The sequence below is a fragment of the Diadema setosum genome, chromosome 4 (genome assembly GCF_964275005.1).
Source record: "Diadema setosum chromosome 4, eeDiaSeto1, whole genome shotgun sequence".
Taxonomy (NCBI): Eukaryota; Metazoa; Echinodermata; class Echinoidea; order Diadematoida; family Diadematidae; genus Diadema; species Diadema setosum.
This window is the reverse complement of record NC_092688.1, coordinates 33,994,885-34,018,974: the sequence shown is the minus strand read 5'-3', so window position 1 is coordinate 34,018,974 and position 24,090 is coordinate 33,994,885. Positions and strand designations below refer to the sequence as shown.

Here is a 24,090-nt window from a genome sequence, read left to right as displayed (position 1 = left end):
TATTTTGACCAGTACCCCATATGGCTGGACCTGTGACTAAGTGTCAGTTCAGCAGTAATAACTGAGTCTGGAATTCTTTTTATGCCCCATTGCATTTCTCTACTTTTTAAACCTACCATATTTGGGGGGACTGTGTGGAGGGATTGGCACTAACTTAGGCAAAAAGCGGGCAACCCAGCTTATTGTGCCTGCATAGCAAGTTGGAATCACATCTGCCGTTATGGTGATCGAACGTCGCAAGAAATCGCGCTCGGGCGCTCACGCCCTGGAACTTCCCAAGATTCGGCCTGTCAAGAGACCTTTGAGCCAGGTATGTGTCCACTACATACATACCATCATAAACTTTACATCACTCCCAGTGGAGTTGCTCCCAAACTTTTACCCCTGCTACAGCACACTACAGGTGACTCCCATTATCAAAAATTCCTTGAGACTGGCAGTTTTCTTTCATTATGTCGGAATTTTGTTAATTCTGTAGTAAAACAAAAAAAGCATCCAAAATATATGAATAGATAGTACGTTTGGCATCTGAACTTTTACTTCATTGTTGCAAAATTATTTTTAACTATATCAGTAATATTATGGGAGTGTATTATACAATGGAAGTGTTCACAGTGTATACGCTCTTGCCAAATGTGATGCATGAAATTTCAGTAAATCTATAACAACTACAGTTTAGTAATAGTCATAAAGTAAGCATTATACTCGTTGGCACACAGAAGAGTCCCTATGAACTGAAAAACATACTTTCCTGAATACACTAGTCTTTTATAGATCATTGTTGAAACCACTGCCAGTATTTATATTGCTATGAATATACTTTCTTCTCTACAAGGAAACATTCTCCACTGGTCTGTGTCTTAAAATCAACAACAGCAGCAACAACAGGCCACCAAAATATGATGACAATGTATTAAAAAAAAAATGTTCCTGTAAGTGTTATGCATCAATGATTAAGCTTAAGAATATTTAAAAACAAAAAAGTTTATAAGGCAAGCCTTTTCATGAGCTGATGATTTGTAGCAACTCTACATAGTGGGGACCTTATTTGTATAAAGTTTGAATGGCAGTGAATGATTCAGATTATGTAATTTAGGAATTGGTCTCTGTTCATTATTTCACCAGGCTGGGAAATCTTGTAAAAGTGATGCAGACTGTAAACTGGATTGTGCATTTATTGTAATCAATTCAATTCAATTCAAACTTTATTTTCACTTTTTCAAGAGTGAAAAAAAAAAATCAACATGAGAGTTACTTGTGAGTGAGAACATTAAACTTAGGTGTAAATTGAATTCGTGCAGTGTCGAAGTCCGCTGACTCAGGGCAAGAACATAATTGTATGACGTAGGATAGCTCCTGCATCCAAAGTGTGTGTGTGTGTGTGTGTGTGTGTGTGTTGCGTGTATTTTCTGAAGCAGTACCATGACTACGCGCACCTCAGCATATCCTGTCGACAAAGTCAAAAACAAAACTCGGCTTTCCGTCAGTGTACTACAGCATTTCTTCCACAGCGGCCTACAGTACCTCGGGCTTGCAGTGACATTCCCGCCAAAAGGCTGCGTGCGTGTTTTATCCCAGCTGCTTCCTGTTTAGATCATCAGGAGAGAAGGGAGCGCAACATCAGAAATTCACTTCATCCCCGTCTATTTCTAGACTACTGCTGGCAGTGCCTGTCATGCTACAGAAATGTGTCATATATATATACCTGTATTGTACTCAGGTTCCAAGACATATGAATGGATGCAAACCAAGAAATTCGCATGAAGTTACTGCGTGTTGGTGAATTCCTGATCCAGTTAATAAGTAATTGTTTGATTTTTTTTTTTTTCACTGAACCTGTGTGACATACAATGTACATGTAGGCCTGAAGGTCATGTTGCGTGCTGTCTACAGTTACAACTCATTTGTATCACATCATCAGAGAAGAGAGCTGTGATTCAATTGTAAAGTATTGTTTATGGTTGGTCTATTTGACTCAGCTTGTCTTCCTTTGCACAACTGACTTTCCAGTATGTGATGCTTTGCATTCACCTCTATTCTTTCACAGTTTTTACCTATCAAAAGCGTCATCCTCATTTCAGACTCAAGTCGCATTCAACATTCAAAGAAATTAGCCTTCCCCCTTCCTTTTTGAGTAGGAATGGGGGTGGGGGGGGGGAGGAGAATAACAGCAGGAAATCATATACTGTAAATGGGTTTACATAACCTCATTCAAGAGACCTTACAGGGGCCAGATTGAAGCATAAGATTGATTCCTTCAAAATCTTCCTGTTGTTAAAAATGCTGCATGAACAGTACATGAGTGGGCGTGTCATTGACATCAAGTTGACTGTATGTTTCTTTCTCAAAGATGGAACATAAAACATAGCAGGTCCCATGTCTATAAGTGTAGGTCGAGAATGAAGAGAGGCCACACAGTGTACGGCTAATACGAAGTTGAACTTGACTAGATGGATAAATTCCACACTCTTGTGTGACACTTTGTATAACGTTGTAGGTGCCCTGGGTTGTGAAATGAGTCGTTCCACTTTTGCCAGTGATTTCAAAAACAAAACAAAAAAAAAGTGAAGATGTTAGGCCACTTCACATACAGGAATTGTTTTGTGTTGGATCATGTTGCAAAAATTAATTCTATTTGCCACCATTCCCACATGACACCCCCCCCCCAAAAAAAAAAAAATGATAATAATAATAATTTGGCTGCAAGCTAAGCACTTTAAATGAGCCAACTGCACATGTCTAACAAGTGACCAGAGCATGACCTCGGACACATTCATTCAGGAACTACAGTGTACATTCGTGTAGTATGGCCAGTTGCATCGTGGGATCAGGCAACTTAGTTTTTATTGTGTGGCATTCATGAACACTGCACAAAGATTTCTACAAATTATCAAAGTGGACTGATTTTTGCATCGCAGTGCAGTTTGTGACAGGGGGAGATTTTTGGTCACCGGGCAGTTAGAAGATAATGATGTCTTTAAAGCTCTAGATGTATTTAACTATCTTGCCATTCCTGTATTGGTGCTGGGAATAGCTACATGTAGCTCGCAAAGCTGTGATGTAAAGTCCTAATGAATTTTACAGAACTCTTTTTGGAAAGTGATACTGGTTCGCATGTTGTAATTTGTCTGACCGCTGGAGACGAGGGAATTATAAACAATGAGTGAGATTAGCATCATGTTAGGCTGTTCTCATGTTGTGTGGCTTTTGCCAGTCGAGATTACACAAATATCCATACCTCAAAGACCTTGCTGTCTGAATGTTATCCATTCATCAAGTACTTACAAGTAGTATTATTACTTTTCCATGTCTCCTTGCTAACATTTTCGTTTATTTTTTGTATATAGAAAGCAGTCGAGTCATTCCCTCTGTCTACAAGAGGGGCTTGTGATTGAAGGGGAACAGTTTTCTAATGAGGTAATTCCCTTGAGATGTCTCCTGTCATTTGAGAAATAACAATGACCAAAAAAGGCAGCACATGATCGCTTTGAAATTGGACAAATTAGGGATTGAAAAAGTTTGACAATATTTACATCACCAAGTCATTAAAAAGTGGACCATGTTTGGCATCTCAGTGGTAATGCTCTCTTATTACATATTTGCTAAATAAATTATTGCATAGTAATCTTTTGGTGGTGCAATCATTCTGTTTGATTTTAAGCTTGCATATGATATTTCATACTTGAAAAGGCCAATTTTGTGTAAATGCAATTCAATAAACAGATTTATATCTATTCAAATTGATATTTCTTGCATGGAATGCAACTGACCAATTCGTCCATCAAATGCAGGATTACATCTGTATATCTGTTTTCCCTTAAAATGCAATTTGACAGCACAGATGATATATACAACGTAAGCCATCCCATTCACACATACTTTGTAGTATACACTATCTACATGTAGTAATGATGTCGTAACCTGTTGTAATCATTTCCTTAAAGCCATAGTGAGTTTAGCTGCTCTTGTTTCATTGGTTAAAGTCTCTACATCACTAAAGGAGGCTACGTTCTGTTCCAGTCGGGCACAATGCAATCGATCGAAAAACATATTTCAAATTTTATGCATGCCTTTCGAACAGTGGTTCTCCTTGACAACATGAAAGCTTGCCCAAGGTTTGCCTGACGTAGCGAAAACTAGTGTATGCAAACTGGATTCCAAATTACATATCGAAAAGTGTTGTTGAGGTACAGGTTAATAGAATAGGTCATTACTAAGTCAATTTTGGAGAATTCTCAATGAATTTGATTATATTAGTGTTGGAGATGATGCCATGCAATGGTCTTTAACAGGTGGGAGAATTTAGAACTGGAAGTAAAAGGTTGTTCGTGATTGCTGCTTGTGCGGGCGTGGGTGGGTTTACATCCAGGAAAACACTCGTCAGCCTGCCTGCTGCTGTCCTGTTGCCTCATTCCTGCGGGCCTGTCTGCATGCACCAAGGACCCCCACCCACCCCATCTCTTCTTTCGGAGATCATTCATCAAGAGTCTTGGCAAAACAACAGGAAATATGATGTGCCAAGAGAGAGTGCTGAATGCTGTGACAGGCAAGCGGGGGTCAAAGGTGAACGGTGTGCGCCTGTCACTTGGGCTGACAGCGGGGACAAACTGTGGAGGGAGCCCTGTCAAATAATTTCAAGCAGTGCCTTTTCCTTTCAATAAGAATGTATTGAAATGGGGATGAGTGCATGTTTTGTGAATGTCACTTTTGGCAGACCCCACTTCCAAAGTCTCATCTGATTACATGAAATATGCTGTGTCTTTCATCATGAATGTACATTGTATTTGATCTAATACGTTTGACACACGCTGTACGAGCCAACCATCAAATGGTCTGTCAGATCATTGAGATTTGTGCACCACTCAGAGGCTGTGCTTGACAGTCAAGCCTGTGCCACTCCACTTGAAACTGCAGATATGGAATGACACATGTAACTTTGGTGTAATAGAAACAGTTGTATTATTTACCATTGAAGTTAGAAGTTAATCTGTCAATGCTCCATGAAGAGAAAAATTGATAAAATTTTGTAAAAATGTAGGAGGTGAGATTGGGGTGAGCATGAAATATGAACGAGGTATGCATTGAATTTTAGGATAGAGAAGGAAATGTAGACAAGATAGAAAAAGGGTGCCAGGGTATGAAAACACTGGAGAAAGGCAGGGAGAAGAAACTTCTTTTCGCTTTTGACTATGCCACAAATTCCTTAGTGTGTGTGTGCAAGCAAACATGTTTTGTTTCTTGTCCGCTTCTTTCTTCTTCTTCTGAGGAGGAGGAAGAACGTCAATACCTGGCCCTGCTCCGGCAAACATCGTATCCAGCGGGAACACCCGCATCCAAACGTGTCATCACCCCAACATCTCTTTCTCTCTCTTTTGCTATCTATCTTTCTGTCGTGGTCACGTACGTGCTCTCGGCTTCAGAAGGGGAAAGGCGGTAAGGCGGTAAGGGAGTCACTGCCAAGCAGAAAAACAGAGAAACCCATAGAGGGATTTTTTCGAGGCTTTTGGGATGCGCTCGTTCCTATCTCTTTTCCTATCCCCAGGCAAGATGGATCTTCTGAGTGTTATTTATGCAAGGCTTAGGCTGGCGAAGCCCCCGACTTATCCCTCAGTTTCATTGTGTGAGGGGGATGATATGATCTCGTCTGTATGCCATCAGTGAGAAAATTCAGAAACAATTTTAGAACTAGATGTGCCTTTCCGATGGTCTGATATGATGTTATCATAAGCAGTGTCTGTATAGAACTGTTGATACATTGACATACAAAAGCACACACACACACCCTCACAAACAAACACCAACAACTATGGATCCACAAGTATGGATCTTATATGATATAATGATGAATGTATGTATTTAAAGGAAAGATTAAGTCATGTTCTCTGTCTCAACTGTCATAGCATTAACTATTCAGTTTTACAGTTGCTAAAACAATGCTTTCCATGTGATATCAGAGCCACGCATGCACCAGTTCCCGTTAAGACGCCAAATGAAGATATTTTGCAGAATTTCAGGAAGAAATCTAAGGATGAGAAAGATACTAAGGAGCTGAAACTGATTTTTTTACAGTTTGCGGGTGTGGTGCTCGGGGATGCAGCTGTGAACCCTGTGTTGTTCTCCATGCAGAGCAAAAGTAGTGGACCTGTCTCCCCAAGTCATCTCGTTGTCATGGCAACAGCATGCCCTCAATTCCAGCGTTTCCCCTCCCAGCACCTTTGAATAGCGAGTGACTCATGACTTCTTGTCATGAGAAACGGCGCGCTTGGCATTATCCTCGGATGAACACCAGCTTGAATTCCCGTCTTTCCCCTCCATTCTCCTCGTAGGAAAATCGCAGAACTGGTATATTCTGCCCACCAAATTGCCTCCGTGCTTTAAACTTCTCCTAGCTGCCAGTTCTTGCCCATAATTCAGAGTAAACAGGTATTTTGACATGATACTGGAACTTTTCAAACTCTTGGATTTCAGTCTCTGCACTCAGTTCTCCTAGGAGGAAAATTGCAGAACTGATGCATTTTGCTCCCCCCCCCCCACCCACCCCCAATTGACTTTCTGCCGTAAACTTTTCCCAGCTGTGACTTTCGCCCACGAAGTCAGAGCAAACTGTTGTTCCAACCAAAATGATACTGGGACTTGTACAAACTCTGTCACATAATCAAGATTTTGTTTCACTGAATTTTTGGATGCAGAGGAAACTCATCTCAAGTACGATGTACACGTATGCCCCTTTCTACCACACAAGTGGAATGTACAACTCATGTAAATTATTGTGCTCAGGCATTTGAAAATGCAATTGACGTCAAGTCTCAACTTCTAATGATCTAAAATTTGAATAAGCACACAAATCTCCAAAAATAAAAGAAATGACCACACTTGGTGTACACACTGAAGGGATCAACTGGTATTAGACCAATTATTTTTTACAAAATATGCATTTCATCAAGGAGCCAAATGTACTGAATACTGTAAAACAAGGTATTTTCGCGGCATGAAATTTTCATGAATTGGAGCTGATGGCCTTTTTCACGCATGAAATTTTTACGAGTTGCCTCTACAGTAAATGCATATAGTGTAGACAGGTACTTTCACATGCATTTATTTTCACGAATCTTGGCTCTTGCGAAATTCGCGAAATTAAAATGCATGCGAACACTCCTCGTTTTACAGTTCTTGATCAGTTAATGTAGTATCTTTCATTGACATGATGGTAATCTCAACTTGAATCGGTGTTTGGATGCGTCAACCTGTCTAAAATCAACCTTCAATGAGTTGAGTTTTGCCATGTGAATGGATACCCGGAAGTTTTAATAGCACATATTACATGTATGTGCCTTCTGAATACTGTTTATGGTCAGATAGAAAGGGTATCATGTTTTAGCGTCTACAGTCTTGGAGGACATTTAATTCTTGTCTTGAGCGTGGTCATGTTAGTAGAAAATTATATCATTCTAGTGTGGCTCAAGATTGTATAGTGAAAGTAGTAAACATTCCACCTGCATGTTGGCTAAATGATCGTGGAGTCACCTTCCCACATCATTCTGCGAGGTCATGGTATCGAACCACTGATTTTACCAACCCGTAAGATCAACTGATGAATCAAAGAATAGGACTGGGTACATTGTGCAATACTCGTAGCTTTGATGTCACAGGCATATTCTTATCTTCTTAAAAGAATGATCACGTGATTGCATCCTGAAAACAATTGATTGGGGATGCCAACACCTCCATATTTCTTCCTTCTTCCGTGGAAACTCTGTGACGAAAGGACTGGCTACTCAGAAACGAAGTTGTGACGCAGGCTTCCCGTTTGAATTCGGATAGTGTCCGAGTGCTCTTAAATCACTTCCCATGCAAGCTACATGCAGTGATTAGCAGACTACACAAAGATTACTATGGAGCGCTTGTCCGACTGAAGTCAACTGGCAAACTGCTCTCCTGCAGTAATTACCTTCCTATAATATACTCGACCTGTGAAGCTCATTTTAAGTTCTTCATCTGCAGGAAAGTGTTAATCTAGCTGCGATTGGACACTATACCTCGCAACTCCATTCCTTCAGTCTGTTCACGTATATCTTGGATTGATACATTTAATGAGGCCATTATACACAATCTCATCTGCCAAATGCATTTTGTCTTCGAAGGAGCAGTGGAAGTGAAGACTGAGTAGAAGTCTGGAGAGGCATGCAGGTGTGTAAAGCACTGAGATTATTCTTTTCTTTGCTCACTTTAAATCGCTAGTCTTTGTCATGTGTAGAAACCAGGACCACTTTACAGTTTGGTTATGATCTACACCTGTACTGTCTGTGCGAAATATTTCGCAAGGTTTTTATTTTTTTACAAATTTCATGAATCAGATGCCATTCGCAAATACAGTATGCGATAGTCTTAACTCTGATTCCGACATGAATGTGACGTGCACAGATACATAAATCCATTCAGTACTGTATTCCACAATCACAAATCTAACCACTCCCTAAATTGTTGTGAAGTCCTGATTCACGAAAAATTAGACTTGCTAGTTATATGGTGTATACAGTATACAGTAGAATGTCTAGAATTGATTTTGTGGACATTAAAACACAAACTGGCCGTATATTTCCTGTGGCAGGATACATGTAGTTACCAGCATTTCTTTCTTCATTCGTTCATTTTGATATTAAAAAAAGACCAAAAATATGAATTTTGTAATCATGAAGTGGAAAAGATATTCTTTATTTGGGTCTGTTCTTGCAGATGTTTCAGCAGATGATTTTGTTCATGTGGCAGAACCACAAATATTTGTTTTCTTTGATGTTTATAAAAGTATGATACATTTATGAACATTTTGGATTTGTAAAGAAAAGTGTTAGCATTGAGTTAATTTGTCATGTTTAGTGTCATGTTGATGTCAATTTTTTGATGCTCATGGTTGCTGCTAACATTACTGGAACTACGCTGTATAGTGGACATTTTTGCTTGAACATTTTTTCGTGTTCAGCTGGGTATGAATTTCGCATGTTTTTGATTCTACTGAATGACATGTGTTCGAATACATATATAGCAAATGAAAATATTTGCAAGCTTTTATTTTTGTACTAGTTTATGGTTGGGTGAAATGTGCCGTGATTTCCACGTGGCTGAAATGCCCACTTTTAACAGTAAAAGGTAAATATGATGTCAACTGAAGCACTAGACTTGCTACTTCTAACTGACCTTGCCATGATAGTACAGTACATCCTGTAAAGCTACTAAACCGGTATACACGTATGATTAGCATCTGTGCTAGCTGGCCATTGATTTCCTATTGCCAGTGTATTTCAGGAACTGAGAGGCCGGATGTAACGTTAGCATTGGAAGATATAATATTATATGCTTGCCAAGTTTTGTAGTCAGCGAAATGTCTCTTTCCAGCTATAAACAGCTGTGAGACAGAAAAGATGTGAAAAAAAAAATGTGTGATTACTCAAACATGGCCCCATGTGAAATATTTTTGTTATGGAGACTAAAATCTATACTTTCTCTTCGGTTGATGCCAGTAAATTTATGTGCAAACAACTGTCACTGGCTTTATTAACTCTTTATGTGCCATGGTGTAAACCCCCTGTGTGCCATGGTGTAAACCCCCTGTGTGCCACACTATTCTGAGATAGGAACGTAGTGATGCTTTGGAAAACATTCCTTTTTTTTAAAACTAAACTTTTATAGATCTCTCTTACCCTCATAGTAATGAGGAAAGGAACTATAGAGGTAATGTCATGTTTTGCTTTGGTGTGAATTGTACGTCAAATCTCTGATTGCTTTTCTTTCAAATGACCAGAAGCTACATTATAATATTAGAGGCATGACTTTGAACACATAGCAGTGACAGAAACTTATTTTTTTCTTCGCAGTTCCAGTGACGAACACTCCTTGATAGTCATTTGCCACATTGAATGCAAGCTACATGTGGCAGGAATGGAATCACAAGTAACGCTTTCATTCTACTGCGGTATTTGGTGATTTATCAATTGCTCTAAGGGCAGTTTGTGCATTTGAGCAGAATATGTCAACTTAGTCTGGTGTGCAAACGAGGCACATACGGAGTTAAAAGTGAAGTGTTTAATGAAACATTTTTTTTTTTTTTTTGGGGGGGGGAAGGGGGGTCAGTTTATTCAGAGTTGCCATTGGGCCACACCTACATGTTGTACTATGTATATCACAAATGTTTTTGCTATGGGACAGTTAGAAGGTTTGGTCCTCGCCCTTGGAAGTGTATGTACACTTGTGTGAAAGTGTATGTTTCTGTGTTGTGTGTTTGTATACTAGGTGTTCGATGTGTAATGTGTTCACCTTTAGTGTGAATGGAGGCTGCTCATGTTGTCTTACCAAGCTCCAAGTTGTGTCAACATTTTGCGAAATGCACCTGCGGTTCATCACTTTCCAAAGTGACTGATATGAAATGATGATCCAATAGGGTGTAAATTTGTATTCAATTATTTCTCAATATTTTAATTTAGGCTGCCCTGGTTACTTAATCATCATTTTAACAGCCACTTTACCTTTCTGACACACATATAAATATCTAAATTTAGCTGGATGTTCCAACTTTGCAATGACAGTGAAATTTGACTTCTTGTGTCACCATGCTCACATATCATATATAATGAACTGCTTCATGGAAAGTACTCCAATTATTCCTGACAATGTATCAAGAAAGCTGAACTTCTCCCATCACACTTGGTGTCATAGATAAAGATCAGCATCAGAAAATGACCTACAAAAAGTTACACAGGACTGAAAACTGTCTACTTTGTATCTCACAAGGACTGCATATAAACTAAGTACTGTAAAAGTGGATATTTTTCGTGGTGAGGGAAATTTTCACACATTTCTTGCAACATGAAACTAGTGCAAAAGTAAAAACATGCAAAACTTTTTGCTGGCTATAATGTAATACTACTTTTCATCTTGATTCTGCAGAATTAAAAATAAACATGCAAACTTCATCTTACCTAGCCTAGTGTGAAAAATTACTCGTTTAAAAATTTCCACTTTTACAGTATTAGTCCCACATATTTGTTTTACTGAAGCTTTAGAGGCAAAATCAGAAGTACAAACTCTAATGCTGTAAAGTCCATTTTTTTTTTTGGGGGGGGGGGGGCACTACTATCTGTGTCATTGTGCATGTCCTAGTAAGGAAGAGTGCTCAGTTGCTTGGCTCACATTCAATCTTTTTCTCAGGAAAAAGTTCTGTGTACAGCGGAATGCCGGTTTATTGCAGGAAACTTAAGTCTGTGCCGCAAGATATTGCCTCTTGCCCGATTTTGTTGTTTCTTTAATAGTGTCTGTATTGTTTTGTTGTTCTATATCAGTTTTACTCAGGAAAGCTGGCAAAGTAAACTCAATGACAGATTTGGGTCATGGCTTTGTTTTCTACTTCTTTTTTTCTTCTTCTTCTTCACACAGTCTTGTATTCTTTTTTCCACACAGTCTTGTTTTGTTTTGTTTTGTTTTGTTTTTGCAAAAGTGAGGAAAGCAAATGCTCACGATCACACATTATTAAAAGCTTAATATCAGTGCTATCGTTCTTGTTTGAACTCTACTTGCATTTTATTTCTGTGAAAGTGAGTGGCCACATTCGGAGTACAGGCACATACAGTATGCACAATGCACTAAATGCACCGAGCAGAACTCTGTTCAAAGTGTCCTGTGGGGCAGTGGCATTTAAAAATACCAAAACTTAAAGATTATTGTATTGCGCATATTCACATTTGCCTTTCAAATTTCCTGTATGGATAGTTTGTAAAGTATTGTAGCTCACCAGGATAAAGTTTGCCTGATACGAAAGGGTCATCACATATCCCTTGGAGATGATTGTGTGTGATCTACTGAAGATGCGGACATTATCCCTTTTGATCATGTTTTTATTTCTAAGGGGAAAATGCAATTTCAGATTTGTTATAATTTTTTTTTTTTTAGGGTGGTTGGGTGGGGGGTTATGTTGTATAGGCCCTACATGTGTTTTTGAAGAACAACACATAATGCATCCCTCTGCTGTTCAAGTCCTTCTAGTCTGATCATTCCCTGTTTTGTTGTTGTTGTTGTTGTTGTTTTCTTTCCCGAGGTATTCACAAAATGAGAACAGTCACACATGAAATCATGATTTCATTTCTTGGCATTGTGCACATACAATGTATAATCAAAATGACGTTATTTGTTCTACACAAGGTAAGTTGGATGCATGAAATATATTACAACATATTATGAAGTATGTGTAAGAGATCACACCGGCTGTGTTTATCATCTTTCCCCTGTTTAAACGGCTTTCAAAAGCCGTTTCCAAAGCCCTTTAGAAACATCTTCCAAAATAGTTGCATTTATCAACTCTTCGCGAACATGATAAACTGGCCTGTCACTTCACAGCTGCATTGCGCAATTCGACCCGAGGAGAAGAGGTCATATAAGGCGTGCATGGTTCGTAACTGCTGCAGTACAAAGCCGTTTCAAAACAGCTTTGCGTTTATCTCGCTTCAAAAGGCTTCTAGAAACAGGTTTCTGGAAACCTGTTTAGGAAACCTGTTTCGGAAAGCACAAATTTGCGGCTTTCGAAAAGGCTTTCCGAAAAGGCTTTCCGAAAAGGCTTTCAAAACAGCTTTGCATTTATCATCTCGTAAAAATTCCCTGAAAGCCGTTCGGAAAACCTGTTTCTGCCGAGAAAAAGAGTTGATAAACGCACCCACAGTTTTCTGCACTTCACAACATAACATTGCCAGTGATATTATGTAGATTGTCTTCCAATGTCAAGCGACCTTGTGATGTCCTTGCGTCCAGTAAGAATCCTCCAAGCTAGACAAGGGAAGACCCTCCACCAGGGCTAGCCTTAGAAATCTGGGGTAATCCCTACCTCAGGGAATATTGGGACACCCTAAGCACATTAGCATATATATTCTCTATCCAATCAGAGGACTCCACCTTGGATTTGAGTGAGCTGACTAATTGACTGGAAAAGCTAAAAAGGATCCCTGGGGGCAGAGCACTTTTAATCTGTATTGAAGCTTGTTTACTGCTGGTTTTGGATGACATTTGTGACCAGCTTCATGGTTAACATGAATGAGGGGTGATAAACAAGCAGTTTGGGATATGGATATGACTATGGCTTATTATGAATATACTTTGTAACTTTTTTTTTCAGCCATTCTATCACATGCTGTTTGGAGGAAAGTTGCTGATTCTCAAATTTACATAATCTTCTGTGGGAAGTGTTCATTGTCATTTTCAGTTTTACTTTCAAAGTTTTGTGCGGGCATATTGCCCTCATTTTGCTGCATGCGTTGAATACCTAACTTGCTCTTGACAGGAAGTTTTAAAAAAGGTTTTTTTTTTTCAGCTTTACTTGCAAATTTTTTAGAAGGAAATTATTTATAACTGGTTGTTCAGCATACGAGTGTTAAATTTGTAGATTCCATGGATAACAAGTCTATTCAACCAATGTGTGTATTCTGTCTAGCATCTGAACTGTAATCTGCATCATTATGTGACCCAATGAATCTTCCAATCAAACAGTCTAAACTCCGTACAGAATAGACCTTGTAAAAACTGAATTGGAACTTTAATCTGACAAAACAATTTAAGTATCCAGTTCAACAGCAAATGCAGCTCATTTGGTTGCCCATAATGTTGCACTTGCAGCCGTGTCAATATTCCGTGTACCCGTATGCTGTTGGGCTTATGTCAGTCGGCTTCTTGATGTGAATGCTCTCTCTGTTTACTTTCACCTTTCCGTCCAAGCAGCGGCAGGGAGAGACGGTGTCGTCAAATCTTGAAAGGGCACGAGCATAAAGAAAAAGTGCACTTCCCTGTGTGCACTTTCCCTCCAATAACGTGCCCAGCTAGACTTTGGACTACCAGGTGATGATGACTGCAAAGGAATTACCTCCAGAGTTTTTATAAGAGTTTAAGGAGTTTGTGGTGATGTGGGAGAGTTGAATGGGAAGGGTGAAGGTGGGGTGCGAGAAAGGCCCTGCACCAACAAGAAGCCAGAACTTAAAATCAGTGCGATGTCAGAAGGTTGAGCTCAAAAGTATGACTTACATCGTAGTTATTTGTAGCCAGTTTGAGGCTTGGAGTTGATTGTCGTCGCTGAACCGAGCTCAACTATTTGTGTTGGCGATTTTTGTATTGTGTCTCCATTGGCTAACACCAACAAGTAAAAATGTTCAACTTATAAATTCATAAGAAATAGCTCTTTAAAAAAAAAATCAGATATATTAATGAAATATATATATCAGATATATAAATAAAATGTATTATAAATTCTTGATCGACATAATTGCTACACATTGCATGCATGGAAAGTTAGACCTTACAGTGCAAAGTTTAGAATGATAAAATTCAACTTTAACCAATTAAAGACTAGTCCTGAATATATTCAGGTACATGTGTGTTAGCGAAATCAGCTTGTCCTCAACAGGTTGCGATTGTAGCATTAAGTCATCTGTTGTGCCACTGTGGTGTGTAGATACTAACAACTTTACACTTGTACGGTCAATGTGATACTTTAGTATCAAGGCAAATCAAAACTGTGGAGATTACAGCAAACATGAGTGAGGAAATCATTAAAAAAAAAAACCAGTTTTACTGCTTACAATGTTTGATTTTGTAGTCCAGTCCAGGATTTAGCTGGCATCTAGTTTACTGCCCTCTATGTTAGACAAGTATTTCCCCTTAGGCATTCAACCTAACAACATAGGTATGCACATTTTTAATCCAGGTTTTTTTTTTTTTTTTTTCCTCCCTTCCCGTAATATGGTCCACAATACCTTTGCGGGTTCTAGTCTAGATTATCCAGCCTGCTAGACCTGTCAAATAACAATACCAATCTTTGACCATACACAGCAGAGTAACCATCTGTATGATAAGCAGACATGACAGTTATCATTGGGAACTCAATTTGACTTTCGCCTGTAATGGGAAGACTCTTTGGTTTTTGAGAACTGGTACAGCCGCAAGCTTCCACTTTCTTGCGAATTCGCTAAAGCATCAAGGACTTCTTAAAAAAAAAATAAATACAAATGGTACATGCTGTCTGGGAAGCTGCAGTATGTCAACAATAGCTGTGAAATACCCACCCAGATCAGAGTTTGTTTTGCTATTGTGTCGTCAGTGCTCCGAGTCTCTCTTGCTCCGTCTCTCCCTCTCTCTCTCTGATATGCTTCAAGTCACATGCAATGCCACAAAGAGGAGACTGCCATAAAAACCACCCAGCTCTTATATGGGTTGTGTCATTAGGTTTCAGTCCAGAGTAGCCGTGTCAGTGGTCGCCGAGTGAGGACGTACCAGTGTATCGTACCAGTGTGTCGCTTCTTCATATGCTGGGTTGAGAGAGAGAGAAATACCAACTTGTCATGATGATTGGAAAATACTTTTTGCCGGCATTGCTTCGGTGTGCGTGATTTTTGCGTGGAAATCCCATATTTTGCGATATTGATCTGTGGCGTGTGATTTCAGAATGCCATCATCTTCAGAAAGCAGCATCCACGTAAGTCCAAGTTAGATGCAGTAGGAAGTTTCAAGTACTACCCTTACTGTGAGGCTACTTTGCACTGATGCAAAGAGTAATTGTAGGCACTGTTATAACAAATGTTTATGCTTCTTAATTTCTTTGAGTTTAAGTTTTTTTTTTTTTGTTTTTTTTGTTTTTTTGTTTTTTTGTTTTTTTTTTTTTTTTTACATGCCTGTATCAACATTAATAGATTTTTGTCAGTTTGTCAGTTTTTGTCAGTTATGTTTATTTGGTGTAACACACTTCAGCATTTGTTCACATGAAAGGAAACTTTACCTTCATTCCTTAAGACAGGAGAACCAGGCTTTAGATACCAGAATTACATTTTAGGTCCACAGAGTCCTATTTTTTTTTCCTTTAAAAAGTGCTCAGATACTTCTAACAGTTTATGATGATACTCTGGTGAAAGCAAGTAATCAGCTATTACCAGTAGAGCCAATTTCCATGTGAATTTAGCTGTTATTCTTTCATACAATAGATTGTAATGCACAAATTATATCTCCTCATTATATGAACCATGGTCCTGAATTTAAACAGTTGGGGGGGGGGGGGGGGAGAGGGAGTACACCTTTTGATGAAAAACATTGCGTCAGTGGAATTGCCTATGCCAGGATTTATTATTTTGTTTTCATTACACAGTACACCGTTTATTGTATTTGAAAGAGATGAACAAGCTGTTGAACATGTACCCAGAACTTCCAAAAAAAAAAAAAAAAGGAAGAGAGAATTGTTTCTGTACTTAACCAAAATGAGTCATATACCCCATGACGATGCACCTTGAACATTGATTGACACTTGTAAACAACAGGTATTACAGGAGGCCTATCGTTATTGCAAAATGCTTGTGTACGAACCATGAGGTTCTTTGTCGTCATTTCTCTTTTCTCTTGGTCCCAACTGATGAATCACCATTGTTGACGTGAATGAGTAGATTTTAGATTCTGATTAAACAATATTTGTGACATGGGCTACAAAGTGAAACAGCCAGTAAAGTGTAGATAGAGAGAAAAAAATAGAAACAAATCAGAAATCAAATTTGTATTGGAATGACCATTCACTTGTTTTTAAGAGGGGATTATAAAACATTGAAAGAAGTGTATGTATGTCAGAAAGTCTACATGTATACTGAATGACGTTTCAACCCGACTAAAATGGTCCAGTGTAGGGACAGGATGATTTACCCATATTTTGACACTAATGTATGTTTAATGTGGCATTGGCATAATTATACTGATTATTCAAAGCCGTTGTCTTTCCTCTGCAGTCTCTACGTGTACTTATAACCATGGTAACCACCCCCCCCCCTTTTTTGGTTCATTGCACTTTGTCAAAAGATATACCGCAACATTATTTACTCCTAGTTCAACAAACATGGCCTAGTGAGTCACATTCCTGCTTGTGGATATGTTTTTACAAACAAAGCTTTGCTTTATATAAATATTTCGATATTCATTATCGCTGCGTTTGGACAGTTGGAAGAACAAAAATAATAAATGCTAGTCCTAACAAGCTTGAAACTTTTCCGTGAGATTTTCCAGACAAAAATTTATCTTCAAATCTTTTACAAGTGTAAATGATTTGAAAAGTTTTAAGTATTGAGATTAACTTAAAAGGAAAATCCACTCTGAACATGGTATATGTGGATTCAATAAATGCATAGAAATTAGTGGAACACATTGATCAGTATATAGAGTGAGAAGTTTTGGCACACTGTTCAAAAGTTTTGGCACAACGTTAAAAAATTTTGGATTTTAACAATTTGATAAAATTGTTTTCCATCAGAGCTGGATAAGAAGGCAAACTTATCCATCTTCTAGGCTAAGCTTACTTTGTCTTATCAATGCTATTGACAATTGTCAGTTTAAAGTCAATGCTGACATTATACGCTGATGGCATCGCAAAATGGCTGCCATTGGTCATGTGACCTTTACATTTATTGCCTAGTACTTCTTGATTGAAATATTCTTTCTCTCTCTCTCTCTTACTGTGGAAGAAATTTGACTCTGCTGAAGTTAAACATGTCGGCCATTAACTTTTCGCACATTCCAATGTAGAAGAGTCAATATCTTCATCATATGATGTATTCCTGTAAAGGTACGTGTAGTCTTTGACCAGGCTACTTTACTTTACAAATAAAGTGAACAAACCTTTTTAAACTACATGTATGTAGAGATATCATAGTTGAATGGATATGGTAAGACACATTCTCGTTTTCCAATTGGACTTTATACATCAGAAGCATGATGTGAGATAACATTCAAATTTCCACAAAACTCTTAACATAGTGACATGTCTTGAGTATTTGATTTGAAAGCCTTTGATCTGTTCTCTGCATTGGAACAAGTCAATCATGGTCATTTTGACAAGCTTTTGGTTGTCCATGTTCATGTATGATGTTTGATTATTCATATTTACGGAACCTTGCGATTTTTTTTTTTTAAATCTATAAAACATAATACAATGAAAAAAAACAACAACAAAAAACAAGCTCATCTTCAAGGGTAACATATATCTTTCAATGCATTGTCGATCATGACAGATCTTAGACCAGTATAATATTTTAAGAGCAAATCCATATTGATATAAATGCATTGAGTTTACGGCACGTACCAAGAGTCCTTGAAAAAAATAAGGGGCAGTGATCCTTCCTTTCAGAGAAAGGATGGAGGATTATTAGCATTGTTTCTCTGGAGACACGTTTTCTGTCATGTGCTGCCTATTGTTGACACACTTGAGCTATGGTATATTTTGCACACACAATTGTGTACACTCCCATTGCATTTTGCTTTTGTGTGCTCTCTGTGTATGTGCTACACATCTACAACATCAGTGTGTTTGCTATCCATGGAGTGAATGGGATTATTGGAAACTGTACCATACATCATTAATGGAAGCCTTATCACTCTAGAATGTAAAGTGTCTGATTTGTGGAAGTCTTCAACTGTTATCCTAGTTTGAATTGGTTGTTCTCTATCAGTGCTGTACATAACTTATAAAGTTTCATTTCAGTTAGATTTTGCATATAATTCTAAGTGTTGTTTTTAATTCAAGTTGCTTTAGATTTGGATATTATGTGAAAGATATGATATAATTTGCTTGAGTATGTAACATTATCATCAACCTCTTTTCTTGAAAGCATATAACCTTGAATCGCTTCTGCATTTATAATCTCTCATCATGTTTCATGAAGGGACAGGTGTCTGTATGTGTGCTACGGAATGAATTAGTTTGAAATCTTTGCTGGCTTCAATAGAAAATCAAAATCATTGAAAAACTGTAAAATATTTATAAATTTGAATGTGACTTTAAAACAGTAATCCTCTGTCATGCCATGTGCCACTTTGTTTGCAGTCCATAATCTCTTTTCTCCAGTCATGCTATAAACACAATTTGAAAGCCAATGAATAGCCTGCCATCAATTGTTATAAATGCTGCATCGGAACCGCCATTTTGATTGGAAAGTCTGGATGTCATGATTACACTGCGGTCAGCAATCTTGCCCCAGTTTTCACAGCGATGGTACAACCCTGGGGCATTTTTTTTTTTTTTTTTTTTAATCTTGCGTAACTGAAGACTTCTCTGAAAATGATTTAAGGCATCATGTCTGGTAACTGGCTTTTGTGAACTCTCCCATTTCACAGTCACATCTTGCATAAATGATACAATGTTTACAAATTAATGCAAATCAGATGAGGCAGTAGTGTAAAAATTCTCTTCCTAATCCACATTTCATACTTGTAATGATGTTGTTCAAAGCACAGACAACCATTATTGTGGTCTAGATACAAGCATGTATACATGTTAAATTGAACCCTTTGTGTGGTTTGAGTACTGATTGACACAGAAAACTCCATAGCCTTGTACACACTGTCTGACGTCTCTGGTACAGAAAGGGTTAAATTTCTCTCCTCTTGTAGGATGATAACTGTAGTGCAGGCAACCATCTCAGTTCTTTAATATCTTTAGGGTGTTTCCGCATCATGAAAATATCAGTCTGAGCATTTGCATAGAATTATCAACTTTCTTCTTCGTTCAAATGCATCTTACTGAAAGACCAATATGAAAATCACACTTTGATATTAATGTTGTGTACTGTAGTCGGCTGATACAGTTTTCTTTTAATAGTGAGGGTGAAAATACTGCAAGAGGAAATAAGAGGACCATGTTTGTTCAGATGGAGATCCAAAGACCTCGGGGATAGATGTTGATTGGGATTCAGTTTCGTATGCTTTTTTTGCTGGTATGACCCCAGGGGGGCGTTTCATCAACGAGTTCGTCGGAGGTTTTCACCGACGAATTTGCTATCAGCCAATCAGACGCAAGGATTTACACTGACAACTGTTACAAGCTAATGAAATCCTTGGTCTGATTGGCTGATAGCAAATTTGTCGGTAAAATCTCCGACGAACTCGTTGATGAAACGCCCCCCTGGTCTCAATTCGGTTACCACTCTCACATGCTTACATCATGTATATTGCTCTGAGAAATTGTTTTTCACTTGTGCCAGTTATATATTTTGTTACGTCATATTTGTTGATTATCATCACTTCCCTCCACAGTGTTGTATACAAATGTTAGGCCTTTATTCAGCACATACAACCAACATGCATTCTTATATTTAATGCCAGTTGATCCTTATAATGAAAAAAATATTTTTGAAGTGTGAAGGCATGACACAATCAGCCATTCTGAAAGAGAGGAGAAATTTTCCATGAAATGAAATCTACCAATTTTACTTTGGATTTTGTACGTGTGTCAGTATCGATTTTTCCGTTGGGTGCACACCTGGACTATTAAATCCATAGGTGATTCTTGAAATAAGACTACATGGTAGTATGCATGAACAATATTTGTCCTACAGTCATTAAAAAAAAATAAAAAAAATGTTCTTGATATCTAATTCTTGAGTGGTAACAATTACGGTTTAATGTAACCTATACACTTGTGTCTATATTGTAGTCTGGATTTTGGTAGTTTTTTTTTTTCTTTTTTTTTGTGTGTGAATGTTTTGTTTTCTTTTAATAAAGCTGTTGCATCAGCTTTATTTGTTTTGATTTATTTTTCAATGACCTGACAATAAAAAAGGAGGTTTTTGTTGTCAAAAATGATATTACCTTCAACTATGTACACTGTAGGTAGTGGTGGGCTATAAATGGGTGATGTTTCAAAATCCTTAGGGTCCCTGCTTATTTGAAGTGGCTTATCGTACTGAGCATTTTGACACCTTTCGTTAAACAATCGGTTGAAAAATGAGATGGAGTCGGCCAAAAAACTGATTTGGGGGGGGGGGGGCGCAAAATTACTGTCGAGCGTCGTCAAAATGCAGTGAAAAAATAATAAATTCACTATCCAAAGGAATACGAAGATGATTTAAGTGTCCAGATATATGTTTTTGAGGTCAAGAAATTGGTTGCAAATGTCAGAAACCCTTAATATACTATAGAAAGCATTCAAATTCTCAAATTGTGCTTTTTTTTGGGGGGGGGGGGGGGGGCATAGGGCTAAGTTTCGGCCCATTTCCGGTATTCCAGTCACCCAACGTGCACTTTGTCATCTTCCAATTGTCACAGATTTATAAATTTGATGATACTGAAGATATAAACAACAGTAGAATTTAGGTCAAGAAACTGATTGTAAATGTGTTTTAAAACCCTAATTTGGTATAGAAAGCATTTATTGTTTCTCTTTTTTTTTGGGGGGGGGGGGGGGTTAGTGGTGGGGTAGACTCTAGGTTTCATTGTATTTTCTGTCCATAAATGACCCATCTCAAATGTGTAGACTGCAGATTATGATAACAAGTTGTAAAGAAAATAATTCAACATTACTTTCTCTGATAATATCAAAGGGAGAGTGGACATTCCTTGTTGTTAACTTCAGCAGAGTTTCAGCAGTGGACTATCTTTCCGTCTTCATCCTCTATCACATGACGTAGAAAATAGGCAGAACATCACAAGGTTGTAGGTTGAACAACTACCCGGTACACAGGCTTTCAGAAGCTGGTGCCAGATTCTGTTTGACAGAATCTCCACACTGAAGAATCTGTTGCAGTAACCGAATTCTGTGGACTTGGTTTTCCTACAATGTATGCCAAGTGCTGTTTCTCAACATGGAGAAGGCAACTCAAGTAGAACCTGTTCAAGTTTTTCCACAACTTCACAGAGATCAAGCAGCTCAGAAAGTGAATACTCTCTCAGGGTTTCATGTGACATTCTAGTTATTTCAACCAGAAGAACCAACATTAGCTGTTGAGAAACATCTCCTACATGTCTGTACAGTACTGTGCCGAACAAATGCTGTGTCTGTGTTGCATTGCAACAAGGTGGCGAATGTAGATTTGGGGCACAGTTTGATCTTACACCGCATGCAACATCTCTCGATACCCTACACGATGAGGAGCTTGAAGGTCTACAAACTAACAATTTGGATTGGGAGAGAGACCTTGCAAAGTTTGACAAGCTGGCAGCAAGATCCGACTCTGCTCATGTATTCAAATTGGAGTGTCATACAGAAGGCACACTTCTCATTTCCAAGCACGATCTCACTTCTACAACCTTAACCAGATTTCAGTAACAGAGCTGAAAATCGTCTGACCCTCATTCGTACAATACTTTGGAGAGTCCGCCACAATCAGTGCATTGCCGGACATGCCCATGGAAAAGGATATGCAGTTGTACATGTATGCAACTGATTCTGAACATCACTGAGGTTCAACCAGCACCTTCAAAGTTGAAAGTTGCAAGTGGCGCTACTAAACCAGATATTGCGGTCAATGAACCTTGTGCCCTTATTTGGGATGTTAATAAGTCAGACAGTGGTACCTCAGCATATGCCAAAATGCCAATGGAAAGGGCACATACACTTGTAGTAGAACATCTTATAAAGTGTTGTGATCCTGATAATGGGTTACGTTGGAGATACCCAAAGCGACACGACATACAGACTGTAAGTGTCCTGCAAATTATACCACGCAACAGCATGGGACCATGAGACCTCGAAAGTGTACCGTGATATTTGGACTTGACAATTACCACACAATAACTTTGTTGATGCCCTGTTCCAATCACTCTTTTGAGTAGAGAGGAGAATAATCACATCATTATGGCAAGCAAATTATGCAAGTTTGATAACAAATGGAACTTAAATGTAGTAATTTTTTACGCCGGTATGTGGTGTCCTTTAGTGTAACTGTTGCAGTTGTGAAACTGAGCAGTGTTTTTAACAGATTTTTCATTTTCAAAATTTGAATTGCTTGAAAGAGCATATACCCTTCCTATATCTACTGTTGTTTATATCTTAATTAACATCACATAAGCCTGTGACTACAAAAATTTGGAAGATGGCAAAGTGCATATGTTGGGTGACTCAAATACCAGAAATGGGCCGAAACTTAGCCCTACGCCCCCCCCCCCCCCCACAAAAAGCAAAATTTGAGAATTTGAAAGCTTTCTATAGCATATCAAGGATTTCTGACATTTCCAATCAATTTCTTAACCTCAAAAACATATATCTGGACACTTAAATCATCTTCATACTCCTTTGGATAGTGAATTTATTATTTTTTTCACTATATTTTGACCGACGCGCGACAGTAATTTTGCGCCCCCCCCCCCCCCAATCAGTCTTTTGGCCGACTCCATCTCATTTTTCAACCGATTTTTAATGAAAGGTGTCAAAATGCTCAGTATGATAAGCTGCTTCAAATAAGCAGGGACCCTAAGGATTTCGAAACATGACCCTTTTTTACCCCCTGTATAGCCCACCACTACTGTAGGCCTACTTACTCTACAAGATCTGTAGATGTCATTCCAGTGTTCCACTGTAATGTTGGCTTTAGCAGAGAGGTACTTGTACTTTGCAGACCATTAATTGCCTGCTTTTCTCTGTCTCATTTTTCATGTAGCCTAAAGTCCTAAGGCTTTGGGCATACAACCGCACATAGATACAGACACAGACACACACGCACACACACAAGGAGCACCAATGAAACCCCAAAACAAAAACCCTTTATACATCGATCTGTCCGACTTTTTGGATTAGTATCAGAATGCTGAGGAGCAGTACATTCCAGTGAGAGTATGAGTCTGGTGAAAGGAAAAGAGAGTGAGGGGTAAGGTGATTAGACGGATAAGTCTACATGAAGACATAGCAGCACTCGGAGCTTATATTATAGACCAAAGTTCTACAGTTGTACTATCATAGCTGTGACGATTACTAGTAAAGACGTTGACCCCAGTCCACCACCGCGCTGTAGTTGGTTATTGGGTACCAGCTTAGATCCTGCCCCCTGATGAGGTTTCGGCGCGACTAAATGAATGAATGAACCGTAATGGGATAATGAGCAAAAGTTGGATTTCTGATTGGATCCATTACCTCCCTTTTACATGTGTACCTGTAGGTGAACTCCCTGAATTCCTTTGGGGAAAAAAGAGAAGTAAGGCCTAGGCATTATGATTCAGATTATGGGGTTTATCGCTTCAGTGTGAAGATTAGTCTACGATCCAGACGTGGCAACAATGGTATTAATATATTCCAATAGGCTCCATCTATTGTAAGCCCTACTTTGGCAGGGT

The 24,090-nt window shown here is 38.5% G+C and overlaps 1 protein-coding gene across 1 annotated transcript in view; it reads left to right on the top strand.

Annotated features, from left to right (window-relative positions):
* The first annotated feature begins 220 nt into the window (after positions 1 to 220).
* Positions 221 to 24,090, top strand: part of LOC140227807 (uncharacterized) — a 67,281-nt gene continuing 43,411 nt past the window's right edge. Inside the window, exon 1 of the mRNA XM_072308203.1 lies at positions 221 to 310. Within this exon, the coding sequence (XP_072164304.1) occupies positions 221 to 310 (90 nt within the window). The remainder of the gene's footprint in view (positions 311 to 24,090) is intronic.